This window comes from Phalangium opilio, unplaced genomic scaffold (assembly GCF_054372755.1).
Source record: "Phalangium opilio isolate 3A_F unplaced genomic scaffold, DU_Popi_V2 ptg000329l_1, whole genome shotgun sequence".
NCBI lineage: Eukaryota > Metazoa > Arthropoda > Arachnida > Opiliones > Phalangiidae > Phalangium > Phalangium opilio.
The window spans coordinates 2,079,033-2,097,302 of NW_028324226.1; the positions used below are offsets into that span (position 1 = coordinate 2,079,033).

Consider the following 18,270-nt stretch of genomic DNA (forward strand, 5'->3'; position numbering starts at 1 on the left):
TTAAACACGTGCATCTCTGCATGGCATCACGTGTTTTACTTCAATAAATGAACTGCCAGTACGCCATTTAAATTAAGTTCTTAGGCTTCTTTACACCGCAGCCTTTCCTTAACAATTTTCAAATTCCAAATTACACGATAAAAGGCGCGCGCAAAATTGAGCGCGAACTTGACGCAAAAACCCTGTATAAAACTACTTCTAACCCTTTTTCTTCCTTCATTATTTCCTAGCGTGAATCACCTCCTAGGATGAACCCAGTCATCATCTTCCTTACAAAACCCAAAGCTTGTCGCAGTTTAGTTTTTTCCACTCTTACTTTTGGCTGCTGCACTCTCGACTAGAGTTTTAATTTGTATAAATCCGTTCTTGGGATATTTTCTGACGCAAAATGAACAAGAACCACCACGCACGATACAACTTTTATGAATAACAAGAAAAATCGCGATTACCTAATTTTAATAGCTACGTGTGTTAGAGTAGTTCTAAAAAATAATATCGTTATAATGATGAAACTTAAGTCTTATATATATCTTTGAGAAAGTGGTGTTTGTCTGTTCTTATGTGCAGTCTCAATTCGTTATTTATCCAATTTGATTCATCAAACTGTATGGTTAATATTAGTAACACTAGAAAAAGGTTCATTAGAAGTGGTTTGGTTGAAGGTTGGGTATGAGAACCTCTAGCCATAAAGAGCCTCCTGTTCTAACCCCGTTATATTTTAGCTTTATGTATAACCCTTGTTAATTGCCCAATTTGATTTACCAAACCGTATTGTTGATATCAGTGACACTAGGAGAATGTTCATTAGAAGTGGTTTGGTTGAGATTCTCACGGTTGGGTATGACAACCCCTAGCTATAAAACCCATAATCAGCGCCCCATTCTACACCCGTATATTTTAGCTTTATGAATAACCCCCAATGATCTGTCAGTTACAGTAAGACCCTTTCTAATAAACGCCTTTCTTAATCTAACTAATCTATTAACCCGTTCTTCAAATTAAAGCCTAATAATAGTGTCTTCAGTTAGTGTCATGTCCTCTTTCTCTATTGAAGCTGGCAATATAGGAGTTACAGAATTAGCCATGGTTACACGACGTACGTCACAAGACATTAAATGATATCTTTCCCATTTCTAGCTGGTATCGAATCTGTTCTTAACACACTTTCGTGTACACGATGAGCACACACACCCACTAACTAACTAACAAACACTCCGTTCCTATAAGCTACGTTGTGTTTACACGTAGATAAAAACTTTTACTCCCTCTTTGAGAAGAAGCTAAAGACAGAAATGGGACTCGCGCTAAAGTGGCGGCAAAAGGAAACCAGAGAGAGATAGAATCCGACTTGGTTATAAAAAAAACTAATTACTGCTGCGGGGCAACCCTCCTGAATTTTAATTTCGGATCTTCATCAAGAATTCATTTTTTGGTTTAGGGAAAGAAATATCTGCGCTTTTCAGATTGATATAAAAAAGTCGTCTTAAATTAAAGTTCATGTCAGGAAGAAATTTCATATCTTTAGCACAAATTAGCATGTAGAGTTTAGGTTTGTACACGATGCGAATTAAGGTTGAAACGTAATTTTTTATTTTTTTTATTTATGGAAGAAAAGTATTTCTTTAATTTGTATTCCTTATGGTTTTTCCCCTTCCATCGGGGAGTTTTGATTAGATTAAAATATTAATTTCATTTTATGCATTAAGTTTTTGATAAATATGTTTGTTAATATTGGAGTTTGCGCGGATAGTTGCAACATTGCCCTCCAAGTACGTGATAAGATAACTTATTAAGTCATCCATGAATTGATTATTTAAATGAATATTATAGTAGTAAATATTATTAGGAGGAGCCATAACCAAATTTGTAGTAATTAAGAAAATCCCGTCAGGGATTTTCTATTTATACTCAATCCGAAATCGTAATGTTAAACTCTATGGAGCTTAACATTATGAGGTGGAAAAATTTTTGCGAGTTAGACCCAAGGTTTCGCGACCAAGGGGGTACACTTTTTTCACAACCTAACAGTACAGCACTAGCAAAGGCTGAAAAGGTATAGTATCTCATTTCGCGTAGTGTAAAGTTAAGTTGACCTTTTTGTATAGGTTTTAAAAAAAAATCTTTTTAAACCACGCGCTAGCATCACGCGCCAGCACGTGCGACATTTCATTAAAGTTTCAATTCAAAGCTCGCGCTTAATTTCACGTGATTTTTTTAAAACCTTTTGGGCCTAATTTTGTTTAAGCCTATCAGCTACTTTAACCATAGCCCACTTGATCACGCACGCTGGCTGCACGCGCTCTAGAAGCCCGTCCAAACGATTTTTTTTACATGTTAACTCGCGAATACGGCGCGTCACATAGGTTCGGTCTAAACTTTCAAACCCGTCTGGTTTTAACATGGGCGTCTATGGGAGGGGACCAGTTTTTTCAACGTTTTTGACAATATTAGTGCATCTACTGGTTCAAATCTCTTGAATTAAAGTCTTCAGCTATAATAGTTTTTTTATAAAAAATAAAAATCATCACATAGTAGAGAAATTGATAGTAGAGAAATTCTTCAATTTCTCTACTATGTGATGATTTTTATTTTTTATAAAAAAAAACTGTTATATCTGAAGACTTTAAATTTTACAGGATAATATCAAACCTTTCAATACACGTCTCATTAAAAATTCAAGAGATTTGAACCAGTAGATGCACTAATATTGTCAAAAACGTTGAAAAAACTGGTCCCCTCCCATAGAGGCCCATGTTAAAACCAGACGGGTTTGAATTTTAGACCGAACCTATGTTATTCTCATTTTTAGGGTCGATTGAGCGGGCTTCTATAGCGCGTGCAGCCAGCGTGATCAAGTGGGCTATGCTTTAACCAACGAATATTTAGCATGAACTTTCCGACGATTCCAAATGTAAGTTACGATTTATATACTATATAATTATTGTTAAAGAAAGGTCGACTGAGCTTGACAATTCCAGAACCAATTTTTTCAAAATAACGTTTTTCCCAAAAAGGGACAGATATTATACAAAAACGAGTTTTGCTTCGCAGTCCTTAAAAACTGCATTTATACACAATCCTTGGCGACACTTTTTCAAACCCACAAAGGGCCAGAAATTAGAAATTACTAAATGTATTGCAATTTGAAATTAAGTTTAATCGATATGGGAAATTCGGTTTTAATTGCGCAGTTCAAACATTTGTTATGATTAGAAATTTTACAACAAAAATGGGTATAAATGCGGCGTTTTAGAACAAAGAGCTAAAATCAAGGACGCTTAAGACTCGAAGTCAAATGGAAGTTTAAAACTCATACAGGGTGTAACAACACGCATAGTGAACAGGGTTCATACGAACATGGAAAACAGGGAAAACCTGGAAATATCAGGGAAATTCGTGTAGAGGAAAAAAATCAGGGAAATATCAGGGAAAATGAAAATTTCTTCGAAAAATCAGGGAAAATTAATTTTTTTTCCAAAAAATCAGGGAAATTAAATAAATTGAAACAAATACACTTCAGTGGGACCCATAATCTAATTTCGTGCACGAAAAAAATCGATGTTAGTTCTCTCAGTGGAGAGAAATATATTTCTTCTGAGCTCGCTTCGCTCGCTCAGCAAATGTTTAACTTATTATTTAAAATTAATCCAGTTCAAATGAATGTTTTGTTTTTGATTTAAAACGGCATCAGTTGCTTTGAATTCTGTAATTAAATTTCGCCGTAGACCTTTTATGAGGTGACCTTTCCTTTGACTGGAAATATCTAAGACCATAGATTGGGTTAAATTACGACACTGACCTTCAAAATATCTTTTAAATCGGTCATTTCTGAAAACATTTCATTTCAAGTGGCCCTTTTTTATAGCTTAATTCGACTTAATTTGCCCCTATTTAGTCACTTTTGCTTACTATTTCTAAATTAATTAGTCACTTATTCAACAAAAATTGAGCGTATGAGTGAGTATCAGCCCTATTGTATGGAATTCTGTATTTTGGTCCTACCTACCTAACAAAGAATGGTAAACAAATAATATTTATTTCGTAACCAAAGCTACTGGCAACCACAAAGGCATGAGCCCAAATAGAATGTGGTTTTAGGTATAGTCTGATTACCCTATTTGAAATTATAACACTCCTCGAATGTAAAAAATGCACCTGGAAATTTATAAGAAGTACTCTGGAAAACCTGGAAATATCAGGGAAATTGGGTTTGGAAATTTCGTATGAACCCTGGTGAATATTTATTCTGAATGTATGATAAATGTCAGAAATACGACACTGCATTTAAAGTCACAAATCATAATGACGGTTCTCATTTTAGGATTAGTAAAGCGAAATTTTAATCGAAGTAAGTGTTCTTCTTACCTGTTCCACCCTGAAAAATTAAAATGCTAAAAGCTCATTTTGTATTTTTTCGCCTAAATTATTTGACATGGAGAACAATTTCGTACGTGAAAATCTAAGCTCCCTTTATCTCGAAACGCCGCATTTATACCCATTTTTGTTGTAAAATTTCTAATCATAACAAATGTTTGAACTACGCGATTAAAACCCAATTTCTCAAATCAATTAAACCTAATTTCAAATTGCAATACATTTAATAATTTCTAATTTCTGGCCCTTTGAGGGTTTGAAAAAGTGTCGCCAAGTATTGTGTATAAATGCAGTTTTTAAAGACTGCGAAGCAAAACTCGTTTTTGTATAATTAATGAATAGATGCGCAGAAAAATGCACAGTGAATTACAGCTTTTTTTCCTACGTTTGAAATACTAGTTCAATGTTAAAATACACAAAACTTGATATACAGTAAATGTTAAGTGCACCTAGCTACCACAAACGGTGGTCTTCGAGTACGCTTTTCAGGGCCATCGATATTGGGGAAGGGACAATTCAGTCTGCTTCCACGGGGCCCTAGTCCCGAGCCTTCTACGGGCCTGGACCACGTGTCTGTATGGGGCCCGCAATTTTTAATGGGGCCCACAAACTCTCTAGGCGGCCCTATCTGTAGTAGAAGCTAGACTAATTAAACTCATTTATAAAATGAATTAAATTTTTCTTTTTTCATTCTATATCATATTCGATAAAACTCTCCACTGAAATTAAAATTATTAATCAACTAAAAGGGTATTTTATATTAAATCGAAGTTTTATTATAACCCCTCGATTTTTTTTTCCTCTTGAAAGAGCAATTTTTTAATTAGTGGCAGATGGTACCGGTATTATATTTTCTTTTAGGATTTTTTTAATTAAATAGATTATTGATTGAATTAGGGATAAAATATCCAGTCCAGGGGATTTTTTTGAACGAGTAAAATTGAAGGGTTTTACATTTTCACGTCGATCCCCTGTACAGGGTGCTACAAAAAGGGTAAGTATAGGACTGAAGTATTATCGGTTGTAGTAGTAGTATTGACTACCCAGATAGACATGAATCCAAGATGGCCGCCGCCAACAAAATGGCGTCCATGAGTCATTACTACTGCATGGTTCCATGGGAAATGAATTATGAGTCGAAAATGTAACTTCAATGGCATTTGCCCTAATGGTAAACACAGTAACCCTTGCATCGAAATGTCATTTTCGACTCAAAATTTACTAACCATACCGTACTTTGGTCCTACCACCACCCTATTTGAAACACCCTGTATACCATGTTCTTAATTAAAGAAAAACATATATTCTTCGTAAATTAGTTAATTATATATAGCCCTAATCTTTTTTTATATATATATATATTTTTTTTGGGTTTTTTGAATTAGGGTCGGGGTTTTTTTTTTCAGTAAGGGGTACCTTACTAAAAAAAAAATAAAACGGGTCCCTTTTAATAATGTTTCGCTTAAAATAAGCTCTCCGGGGCTACTAATTTATTAACTATTGAAAGGAGTGTTAGTTAGGAGGTGAACACTCCCTCTAATCTTCTAGAGTTAAAAAAAAGAAAGAAAAAAAGGTATTTAGCTTTATAAGTTTTGATTAAAATTACTTCGCAGAATTTACATTTTTTCTTCTTTATTTTTGCAAAAGAGAAAGAAGATTATTGCTTATACATTCCTTTTTTGCACAAACCTTAAAAAACCCCGCTAATTTTTATTTCTACCTTTTTAATTATAGCTAATTAAAAGGCAATATTGTGAATTCATTCATTTACTCCGTGAAATAAATGTGAATTCATGGAAAATGTGGGGCTGTTTATGAGTTTACACTTTGTTTTTATGGACATTAATTTCTTCCGTTGGCTACAGTTTAAATTTACAATTTAATTTTCATTGTAAAATTAAATAAATTCACTTTAATTGTTTGGTTAAGTAATTTATTTTTGTCTGAGAAAAAAGTTTATATTTTATATTGAAGTAATAGGATGATAAGGATAATTAAATTCTTTTTTAATAATTTTATTTTCAAATTATTTTAGATAGGTATTAAACTAATCAAGAAGAAATTTTTTAATTAACGAAAGAAAAAAAGATTAAATTTGTTTTTAAATATAGCTTACACAAACTACCTTATAATTTCAATTTTATATACGCATTATAATCATTACTTCTCACTCGGCGTAAGTTTGCGTATTTGCAATACCGGGTTTTTTGTACAAAGACAAAAAGAAAAAAAATATTTTAAATTAAAAAAGAAAAAAAAATTAACTTTAAAATATTAAAACCAGTTTTAAATGGATTTATAATAAGGGAGTTATTAATTATTTTCTTTTTTTAATTTACTTTTTTTCTTCCCTAAAGTCTAATTAGAAATACGCCTCCAAGATAACGATAGTTTAATTATGGCGGGAAGATTTCTTTTTCCCTTAATTTAATTTGATTACTTTTAAAAGAAAGAAAAAAAAGAGTAAAAACTAATTGATGAGATTTTGAATTAAATGTCGTTACCACGATCTAATTTAGATGAAAATCTTAAATTCAAGTGAAGATGGAAGTGAAATAATTCGAGTCTTAAAATTGTAGATTTTCAAGCTGCTCAAAGAGTACGTAAAACGTGATCCAAATAACTATACTAGATTAGGCTTAGCAATTTTTTAAAATTGATTGCAAGAAAATTAAACTAAAGATATTCGCTCCTGAGAGAGTAAGTAATGGAACCCTTTTCAGGAGAATTAGGCTTAGTTAAATAGTTGCTAAATGATTAAGGTTTAGGCTTAACGTGGTCCAAATAACTGTACTAGTTTAGGTTTAGCAAATTTAAAAATTATTGCAAGGAAATTAGACTAAAGATATTCACTGCTAAGGGAGAAAGTAATGAAATCCTTTTCAGGAGAATTAGGCTTAGTGAAACTGTTGCTAAACAATTAAGGTTTAGGCTTAACATGATCCAAATAACTCTATTAGATTAGGCTTAGCAAACTTTTGAAATTGATAGCAAGAAAATTAGGCTAAAAATATTCAGTGCTGAAAGAGTAAGTAATGAAATCCTTTTCATGAAAATTAGGCTTAGTAAAACAGTTGCTAAACAATTAAGGTTTAGGCCTAACGTGATCAAAATAACTATACTTAATTAGGCTTAGCAGCGTTTGTAAATGAATTGCAAGAAAATTAGACTATCTGCTCAGGGAGTATGTAAATACCAACACATATATAACCCTTTGAAATAGGATTAGGTAGGCATAGTAAAACAGTTGCTTAACAATTAAGGTTTACGCTTAACGTGATCAAAATAACTATAATTAATTAGGCTTAGCAACGTTTGTAAATTGAGTGCAACGAAATTATGCTTAAAATATTGGTACTAAAATAGAAATATTTCCCCAAAGAGTAAACGACTAATTTTAAAAATTAATTCTGCAATTAAATAGAGTACACCACACACGTCCCGTGTCATTACTTAACCTCATCGTCAAAAATAACACACAACTTCAACTTCCCTTTATCTGAAAAGAAAAACCTCCCCGAGATAACGACAGTTTAATTACGAAACGACACAGTAATTTAATTACTTTAAATTAAAAATTAATGAGGAGATATACTTGGTAAAAATTTACAAAGTCGTAATGTACAATAGCCTTAAGTAACCTTTTTCTCTCCGCTCCTTGCACTTACTTAATCTCGTCAAATTAAATTTGTACACTCATTAAGTATTCAGTTCACAAAAATTCGTGAAATAAAACGGACTACTAAACTTCCTATAAAGCAAACTTAGCTAATCTAATAAATATATAAAAAAAAAATAAAAAAACACTGACATTGTTGAACGAAACAGATAAAAAATATTGTAAGGTCAAATTGTTTCAAATATTTCATTTCAACCATGAAAAATTATGAAATTAAACTATAGCAAAGTCAAGTGGCCTTTAAGTCACGTCTCTTTACATCCTATATGGGCTCAATATGAATAATATTTAAAAAACGTGTTCAGTTTACTAAAAAGTATTTTAATTTAAAATAACAATAGACTAATAAAGGGGAGTATTGTACCCTATATGTTAGAGACAGGGCACTTAGTGTTATAACAACATTTGAGTTAACGCTGTTAAAATGGGGGAGGTGCCATCACTCGTGTCGTTATCTGTTTTATATTATTTCATTTCATAAATGGGTGGTGCGGGTAGTATTTTAAACGTAAAAAAAAATACAAAAACCCCAAAAAATTGGAAATGTACTTTGTCAAAAGGTTAAGATAAGTGTAGCGAGTTAACCCGTAAACCGTAACATCTTGAATGTATTCAAACTTTTTAATAATATTGATATATTTTTTTTTTCTTTGGATAATTGGGACTTCTATAAAACCAAGTAATCGAGATATTTAACTTATACAACTTAACTTTAAATTATTGTAGGAAATCAATTAAGTATTTCTACCATAGGTTCACTATTAATAATGGGGTTTATGGGTTTGAATATGCCGCCATAATTCAAAATGGCGCCCAGAAAAGTGACAACGCCATACACATTCACTGAAACTTTATCAATTTCATAAACTAATTATTTAGGTATTTGTTTCAATGTTACACTAATCGCAATTAACTTTTATAGACACTCCTGGATATCAGCTAGCAGCTGAGGAGTATATCCAAAGAGAACCTTAATTATTAATACTAATTAGTTAAAGATAAATGATTGGATTATTGCAACAACAATAGTATACTAACTAGTTCAACACAGATAGTGTGCTGACAAGTGTTGCCAGTCATTTGCGATTGCAATTCAACCGCTATCTACAACTACAACTGAAAAGGTTGCAGTTCTGTCCAAGTTCAGAGGTCATTCATTCATTTAGTTTGAAACCCTAAGATATTCTTGCAAATTATTGGTAACCATGAACAGTAACTCAATTAAAGTTAAAAACGCTATCTATTGCCAATTAAACACTCTTATATTTAAGTTTTAATCCCCCAAAAAAGAGAGAGAGATATTCATGGGACAAAGGTAGCATTATCCCCTGTGACTTTTTCTCATAGGATTTTTAACAATCGCTTACCTATAACTTATTTAAAAACTTACAAGCGTGAACGCGATCAAAGTGCTCGTATACTCAAACCTACCAAGGTATGAAAAAGAAGTAAAAAACATGTGTACTTTATCGTAAAGTTTTTGCAGTAAAGGCGCGGGGCTCCTCATTTAAACAACTCAACCGTAACTAATGGATGTTTAAATTCTTTATTATTATAGAAATTTCGTCTCTTTGAATGGACCTTTTTACGTAATTTAATGTAGCGTGGTGTTGTTGAATTGTTGAATTAAATGTAAAAGAATTAAAGAAAACAATTCAAAACAACGGATTTTTAAGTGTATCATCATTGAAGTTAACTGTAAATTGTCTAATCTAAGCTTTGTCTGTGAAGAGATGTATACACTAAGCCAGTGGCATCACAGAGGGGTGGTGACTAGTCCTTATGCATTTCTAATTTGGGTTGATATAAATTATCATATCATCAAGTAAAAGATAAGCTGCATAATAACAAACACTTATTGACTCTTCACGGAAAGTATAAGGCTTAGTATCCATTCCTGCTATTCTCCAAGATGCTCAAATATTTGCTTTATTTGTAGATAAAGTGAACTAAGACTAGAAATTTCCTCCTCGTGCCTTAAATTTTAAACTTCCCTTAAAGGTTGCCAGTAATTTGTTATTAGAGCATCTCTGCAGGTTTGGAACTGAATTGAACAGAATTCTACAAGCTTTTCAGTCTGTTGTAGATTGAGGTTGAATTGCATATGCAAATGACTTTCAATACTGGTCTGTACAATATCATAAGTTCTATGAGTTCCATGAGTTTGTCACTGGTTACAAAATGGAGCTTGTCATGAAGTGACGTAGGTCATAGATTCTCGTAAAGCGAGGCCTGGTGAGGCGCTGTCAAAGGCTTAGTACAGACTAAATAGGAAGATGTAAGTCTGCAAAACTAACAGAGTGTAGCCAATTCTCGCTTGTCGTCCTCCCTCGAACTAGCTCGAACTGTAAGTCTCTAGCATTACGAAGTATAGGAATTGTTATACTTATGGAACATATCACTTATAAACTTATGACAATATCTATAGACCGATTCCTAATTGCAAAAGTTAAAAGTGTAGAGAGATTTTTTAAAAGGTTTCAAGGTGAAGAGGGCCAGCGAGACGCCGCGGCCATGATGTAATTAGTCAGGTTTACTTGGGTGGTGACGGATGGGCTGTGAGAGGGTATAGGGTGGACAAGGGGAAGTCGGTATCTATAGGGTAGGACGTTGTCCAGAAGCCTGGCTTACATTAATTAAAGCTCCAGTGTAGGGATAGGGTTAAAAGGTGATCCCGTTACAGGCTGAGTTAATACCCAATTCTCAGGCGAGATGGTTCCTGCAACTCTTACCTAGTTAGTGTACATGGAACAGGGTCACAGTACAAGAGTCAAAGTCACAACTCATACCAAGAGTTTTCAAATTAACCCTCGGCCCATTTTACGTTCTCACTTTATATTTATATCAATTGACATTGGCCTAAATGTTCATTTACATTAACAGCAATATACAAGGTGTTTCTGAAAAGTCCATCACAAATTAAGGGGCGTGTTTATGGGACCAAACTGAGCGGAAAGTACCAAAGAACATGGGGTGTACAACATTTTGTTACGGAGATATGGCCTTCCAAACATTCGCCCCTAAAACAAGGAAATATCCAAAAATGAGGAGTAACACTTAAGACCGACTAACCAGCTTGTTTAAAATTACTAGACAATTTCAATAGCCTTTAATCGAACAATTGATTTCTACCTTTACTAATCAGAAGCGTATAAATGAGTAGAAGTATGCCTACGGTGGTAATGTAAAATTAATCCCAAGTGACATGATGTTTCAAGATCTTCCCAGCACCAAGTAAAATGGTTCTGATTGAAGGGACTTTTATTAGCACAGCGTAAACAACGTTATTTTCAGGAATTAGTCCAAATGTCCACGGGCGGCATTACAAAAACGAGGCAGTCTTTCGAATGATACTTGGACATGTTGGAAGATCCCTGGCTTGTTCCTGTTATCTCAAACCGTAAAAAGCTACGCAAATCTTCATCATCACGGACAACACTCTTGTACGTTAGGTATGACCTTGAGAAAACCTAAAAGGACATCTCGAATGTATTTGAAAAACCCATCTCCAATTAAGGGGCGTGTTGTTTGTTTCCAACAGAGTAAACTCGCCCAGAGAACAATTACAATGCAGAGCCACGTTTCGGCGTTAATGGCCCACAAAGGTGGTCCCAAAAACAAGAACAAACTTTAATTTGTTTCGTTCAGTAAGTGTTTCATGTGTCATAGATAAAACGCCATGATTAATGCACGAAGAAAATGAATTTATTGACAAGTTTTAACATTTAATTGCAACTAGTTACAAAAATTGTTCAAAGTGTTCACCACCCGCGTTAAGGCACACATTAGCACGTCTTACAAATGATTCCCTTACACGTTGAAAAATGCCTGGAGTTTCGCGAATTGTTTGACAGCCGTGAATTATTCGTCGACGTAGCTCTTCAACATCGGGCACTTCAGTCTGATAAACTAAGTCTTTCAGGTGGCCCCAAAGAAAGAAATCACAAGGGTTCAGATCGGGTGATCGAGCAGGCCACTCCACAGGTCCACCTCGACCTAACCACCGCAAAGGGAAGGTCGCGTTAAGATAATTTCGGACCGCGATGCTGAAATGTGGTGGTGCACCATCGTGCATGAACCACATTCTGTTTACCAAACCTAAGGGTACGTCTTCGAGTAGTTCCGGTAAATCGTCCCGTAAGAACTGCAAGTAAGCCACACCGTTTAACCTGGGCTCTAGGAAATATGGCCCAATTAAATTGTCACCCACAATTCCACACCACACGTTTAAACTGAATTGTACTTGGTGACTTCTAACGCAAGTTGCGTGGGGGTTTAGCTGGGACCATTGATGTTTATTATGTAAGTTAATAATACCATCCCGTGAAAAGTTAGCTTCGTCAGTAACCAACAAATCCCGTGGGAAATCGATATCGTTTACTTTAGCCAGAAACCACTGACAAAACGCCGTGCGTCGTGGGTAGTCCGCTGGATTCAAACCTTGAACTTTTTGAACATGGAAAGGATGAAACCGGTGGCTTCTGAGGATTTTCCACACGAGCGTGTGGTTTACGCCTAATCGGCGACCAACTTGGCGGGTACTTGATTCAGGCTCGTCCTCGAAAATGGTGAGAACTTCGTCTTCTACGGCCTCTGGGATGGCTCTCGCTCTAGGTTGAGGTCCAGCCGGTTGGATTCGTCCATCTTGCCTCAAACGTCTGTCCACAGCCTCGAACGTCAGTCGATTTGGTAGTCGCCTCTGCGGAAATCTTTCCTGATACAAGCGTACAGCTGCAGCGGCATTCCCCTCGGCTAGTCCATACATTAGGTGCATATCCGCATATTCGGCATTTGTGAAGAAAGGCATTGTAACAGACTTCGTTGAATTATGAGTTTAATAAAACAAACACATGTACGTGAAACCTCTTTGAAACCTCTTTTATTCCTTTCTTAAAAAACATAGTGCTCTGTTTTAGTGCTCTGTTTTTTAAGAATAGGCGAAGTTCTCACTATTTTCGAGGACGATCCAAAAACAAGCAGCCGCCAATTGGTTTGCTGATTAAGAAAAAACCACACGCAACTTGCGTTAGAATTCACAAAGTACAATTCAGCTTAAACGTGTGGTGTAGTATTGTGGGTGACAATTTAATTGGGCCATATTTCCTAGAGCCCAGGTTAAACGGTGTGGCTTACTTGTAGTTCTTACGGGACGATTTACCAGAACTACTCGAAGACGTACCCTTAGGTTTAATAAACAGAATGTGGTTCATGCACGATGGTGCACCACCACATTTCAGCATCGCGGTCCGAAAACTTGTCAATAACATTTTCTTCGTGCATTAATCATGGCGTTTTATCTATGACACATGAAACACTTACTGAACGAAACAAATTAAAGTTTGTTCTTTTGTTTGGGACCACCTTTGTGGGCCATTAACGCCGAAACGTGGCTCTGCATTGTAATTGTTCTCTGGGCGAGTTTACTCTGTTGGAAACAAACAACACGCCCCTTAATTGGAGATGGGTTTTTCAAATACATTCGAGATGTCCTTTTAGGTTTTCTCAAGGTCATACCTAACGTACAAGAGTGTTGTCCGTGATGATGAAGATTTGCGTAGCTTTTTACGGTTTGAGATAACAGGAACAAGCCAGGGATCTTCCAACATGTCCAAGTATCATTCGAAAGACTGCCTCGTTTTTGTAATGCCGCCCGTGGACATTTGGACTAATTCCTGAAAATAACGTTGTTTACGCTGTGCTAATAAAAGTCCCTTCAATCAGAACCATTTTACTTGGTGCTGGGAAGATCTTGAAACATCATGTCACTTGGGATTAATTTTACATTACCACCGTAGGCATACTTCTACTCATTTATACGCTTCTGATTAGTAAAGGTAGAAATCAATTGTTCGATTAAAGGCTATTGAAATTGTCTAGTAATTTTAAACAAGCTGGTTAGTCGGTCTTAAGTGTTACTCCTCATATTTGGATATTTCCTTGTTTTAGGGGCGAATGTTTGGAAGGCCATATCTCCGTAACAAAATGTTGTACACCCCATGTTCTTTGGTACTTTCCGCTCAGTTTGGTCCCATAAACACGCCCCTTAATTTGTGATGGACTTTTCAGAAACACCCTGTATAAGTGTACAGAGTACATTGTTTTGATCTCATTCTAAAATGCATCGCTTCTGAAATATAGGCTTTTTGTTTGTTCATTTGGCCCTCATCAAATAGCTAACCCATTTTTGTAAAAAATTTGTAACCACGTGAACGACACCAAGCAGCTTAATAATATACAGCGCATGCGTAAAAGAAACTTGTCCTTCAAAATTTTTATAGTATTTAACACTACATTTCTCTCGTAACCTTAGCTACTTCACTAGGAATTTCTGTGACAGCTGAACTTTAGTGTTAAGGGTAATGCAAACTTCAGGGGGTTATTTTTATCACAGCTGTCACGTTGTTCCAGATAATATAAATTAAAAATTCATAACCCTGTTAAAATGAAATTCGCAAAATTAAAATGAACTAATTATTCTACAAATTTTTCGCCAGGGCTTAAAATTTTAAGTTAGTATTACTGAATTCTAAACGTAATTAATTCCCTTTTTCAACCTCTTTTAGAAATAATTATTTTTAAGGGAATTTAGAGGCCCGTTAGAGCTTTTTTTATGCCGATTTCATTTCACCTTTAATTTATTTATCTAAAAATTATTTTTACTTTTAGAACGCCCGCAGGTTCAAACAATATATTATTGTAAAGTGATCATCCGATACTGTTTATAGCTTATACAGGCACATTTTTTTAATGAATAAAATGTTACATTAATTATTAGTCCCCGTAAAGAACTGAAGTGGCATCGCTAATTAAATGCGCGGCGCTCTTATTAAAAATTATAAAATTTATTCATCGTCATCTTTCAAAAAGCTTCTCATTTTATTTTAATACATTAAAAAAGAAAATAAATTCGCTTTATCACGTTTGTAACATTTTGTTTATAGTACGTTCATTAAAATTAAAGTAATACTATCAAAGGTATTTTACTCTCTCTCGCCACACTTGCTCATTATTAGCTCCAATTTCGCGAACAATATATAAAACTGTATGGCCACATTGTATTAATTTTTAAAAATTGTTAATTGACAGCTAAAACGTCGTATATGTATATATATAAATGCTTTTCGAAGCGTGTTATTTGAAGTAAAAACCTTCGATTTCGCGTTGTACTTATTATTTTTAGTCAGGTAAATTTTGTGCCATACCTTTACACGTGGAGTTCAATTCAAACTTAATACCAGGTTTTATGTTATAAATATATACTGCTACGCGTTGAAATGAAACAAATATTGTCATGATGAAGGTGATATAATGCATCGCTATAATATTAAGAGCATAGATGAAGCTGCGAGTTTTGATAAAGACAATTTAATTCCTAAAATTAACTTTTTACTGTCGCGCCCTGTTTTAAAACTAGCAAACTATGTTTCCGAATGTTCACGGACGGTCAACAAAATAATAAGTAATAAGTAGGGCGTGGTTAATTTTATTGGTCGTCTGCTATAGGAATTTAAGGTGCAAGACTCCGAATGTTTCTATATAAACGGCCAACGTGAACGTGATTTTAGGGCGTGGTTTAATCAGCGTAGGTGTCTTTAACGTTTGGGCTACTGCATCTCTTAGCGTTTAACGTTTGGACACCTTTGCGAGCATCTTTGCAACAAAAAAGATGTTATGGATTTGTATTGTACTAAGAAGTGATATCTAGTTTATTAGGGAGAAGGTATAAATTCGCCAAATTTCCAGCTTTATCTCCAGTCCAAACGTAGGTCTAGAGTTAATCCCCGCCTCTAAATTACAACCAGTATCTCATTGGTTCTTGAAAACTCACGTCAGCGCGACGCGAATGAGGAAAACTGCGTATTTTCCGACTGAGGAGAGGCGAAATTGCCCGGCCTCCTTTTACGTCCCCCCTTGTATTTTGAAAGGGCCACTGCGACTATGGCGTGCGAATACTTAGGCATCTTAAACCTACTCCCTAATAAACTAGATATCACTTCTTGATTGTACATTCTTAGGTATTATTAGCGTTCTTTGCACCACGTGAAATTAAGTGATAATCTTAAACTACATTAAATAATTAACTTCGAACGAATATACTATGGTTCAGCCGTAAATATAGTGGAATTACTTTGCACTTTTTTTAGAATTCTAAAGGTGTCTTTTATAGTATTGTAGCTAGATATGTATGATAAATTGGACGGTTTTTTATTTTCATTTTGGTATATAGCAACGCGGTTAATTATATTGAATAAGAGCTAGGGGATTTATAAATATAGTTCTTTGTTATCTAAGCGCTAAAATATCTGTCGTCCCCCGGTTCGTGCCCTTGAATACTAATTTTCTTAAAACCGTATTATAATAAACGTATTTTCATTTTTATAAACGCGTTTCAATAAAATTTGCCGTGTCAGCCCATAGTTGCTATTGCCAGCGCTTAAAGCCAAAAAAAAAAAAATCTTAATTCAAAAATAAACGCCACGTTCACTTTGTGATTTTTGTAATTGGAAATTTTTGAATGAATTTCAAAGAGTCATCATACACAACACCTATACTTGAATTCTGTTTTTTTTTTTCCAATATGTTATTTGAAATTTTTCGTTAAAGTGGTTTTAAACGCTTTGATCGGATGCGTGTGTTGGATAAAATTATTTGGGTCTCGTATGAATTTTAGATTCAGCGGTAGAGTTTCGGTTTGAACTGGATTTAATAAACTAACTAGAAGTATTCAAAAGGGTCCAAGCACTGTAGTATCTAATATGGGTATGTAAAATCCCTCATTTAAAAATATGCCGGGTCAAATTAACCACTAGACAAGCTGGCGTATGAATACCAAATTGAGTACGCGAACAAACCGAATTACATTTACCAAAAGCTTTCATTATAATTCAAAAACCGAACCATTTTCGATGGAGAAACCTGGAAAATAACTACGAATGGTTTTCATCCCCAATGTTTCACTTTGTTATACCAAGAATACATTGATTTCTTCAACTTTGAATCTTTATTAGGCCATTTTCTGCGTATTTCTGCTTGAATTAAAGAGGAGGGGCTCTAGAAACAGTCACCCTGACGTCAGGACGGTCAGGCAGAGTTTGTTTGAGCTTAGAAATCAAGTGATATCGACGCAGCTCGCGACCTAATGCGCACCGCAACAGAGTTAACAAAAAAAACATCATATACATTCAAATAACCAATGAGATGCGAGGGAGGAGGAGCTGACGGTTTAATGAAATTTTTAGCCCTTCCCCTTACCTTCAATCAGATGTTAGTATGGAGTCTTTGGGCATTTTAAGATTCCAAGTAAAAGAAATCTATGTATTCTTAGTTATACCAATTTACATTTGACCTTAGGGTCAATTTCAAGCTATATGGGTTAGAGAAAATTCCCAAACTCTTTAAGCTTTTAACTTTTACTGCAATGTTGAGAGGCTTTTTCAAAGGAAATTACTGCAAATCAAACTGAACTGCTAGCCTGGCTTATCAATGGTCTAGCAACACTGGGGTAATGGCTGAAACCCCCTTTAGTGTGAAATGAAATTAAAAACCGCAAAAACGACATGACCTTCTTAGCCAAAGGCTGCCAGATTAAAGGACCACACTAAATCAACCGAAGATAGACCCCCTTAGGTCTAAATTCAGCTTCATCTAATTCAAAACCCATTGTCTTTTAACCAAATTAGTTGCGTGTATAAATATAAATCATTTTGAGTTTAAAAATAACTCTCGATCCGTTATAGAATATATTACGAATTGAAGCGGGTACCATCGGTTCCAAATCCCGAAAAAATTATTAAATAATTCTATATTAAAATTTATAATTCCATTGATAAGGGTTTGAATTTCCGGTGCATGCTATAAAAACCTTCCTCTCTCATTTTTTTTTATTTTCGAATAATTATTTTAAACGAAAACGATCGGATATTTAAAAATGCACCCGCTTTTTGAGTTAGAAAATACCATTTTTCGCCCTGTAAAATCCAGGTGTACCAAAAAAAATATATATATAGGAAAAACCGACAACTTATGGGTTGATGTACAACAGTACGCTTTTGGAATTTATAAAATAATATGATCGAATAATCTCCGATTTTTAGACCTTGAAGCTGGAGGGTAAATCTAAAATTATATTATTTTTTTTTCACCATCGCTGATTGGATAAAGATATATATATTCCAATATGTTTAGTTTAGTCAAGAAGCGATATCTAGTTTATTAGG

At 34.6% G+C, this 18,270-nt stretch overlaps 3 protein-coding genes and 1 long non-coding RNA gene across 8 annotated transcripts in view; 1 reads left to right on the top strand and 3 right to left on the bottom strand.

Annotated features, from left to right (window-relative positions):
* The window catches only part of LOC149610233 (uncharacterized), a 366,116-nt gene that overhangs the window by 103,153 nt on the left and 244,693 nt on the right, over positions 1 to 18,270 (bottom strand). The window lies entirely within an intron of this gene.
* The window catches only part of LOC149610236 (uncharacterized), a 75,490-nt gene that overhangs the window by 39,656 nt on the left and 17,564 nt on the right, over positions 1 to 18,270 (top strand). The window contains exon 2 of one of the 4 annotated variants that reach the window (XM_089859137.1): positions 2,810 to 2,911. The exons of the other annotated variants lie outside the window; for them this stretch is intronic. The gene's annotated coding sequence lies outside the window, so the exon portion shown is untranslated. The remainder of the gene's footprint in view (positions 1 to 2,809; positions 2,912 to 18,270) is intronic. 4 annotated transcript variants of the gene reach the window in all.
* On the bottom strand, positions 12,014 to 12,909 carry LOC149610238 (uncharacterized). The gene is made up of 2 exons (XM_089859157.1): positions 12,152 to 12,909; positions 12,014 to 12,099 (listed from the first exon to the last, which is right to left on the bottom strand). The coding sequence occupies exons 1-2, from the start codon at positions 12,858 to 12,860 to the stop codon at positions 12,050 to 12,052; spliced, it is 759 nt and encodes a 252-aa protein (XP_089715283.1). The 5' UTR covers positions 12,861 to 12,909; the 3' UTR covers positions 12,014 to 12,049.
* On the bottom strand, positions 12,952 to 14,015 carry LOC149610239 (uncharacterized). Its single transcript, XR_016376643.1, has 3 exons — positions 13,786 to 14,015; positions 13,568 to 13,725; positions 12,952 to 13,478 (listed from the first exon to the last, which is right to left on the bottom strand). It is a non-coding gene; the product is annotated as an uncharacterized LOC149610239 (long non-coding RNA).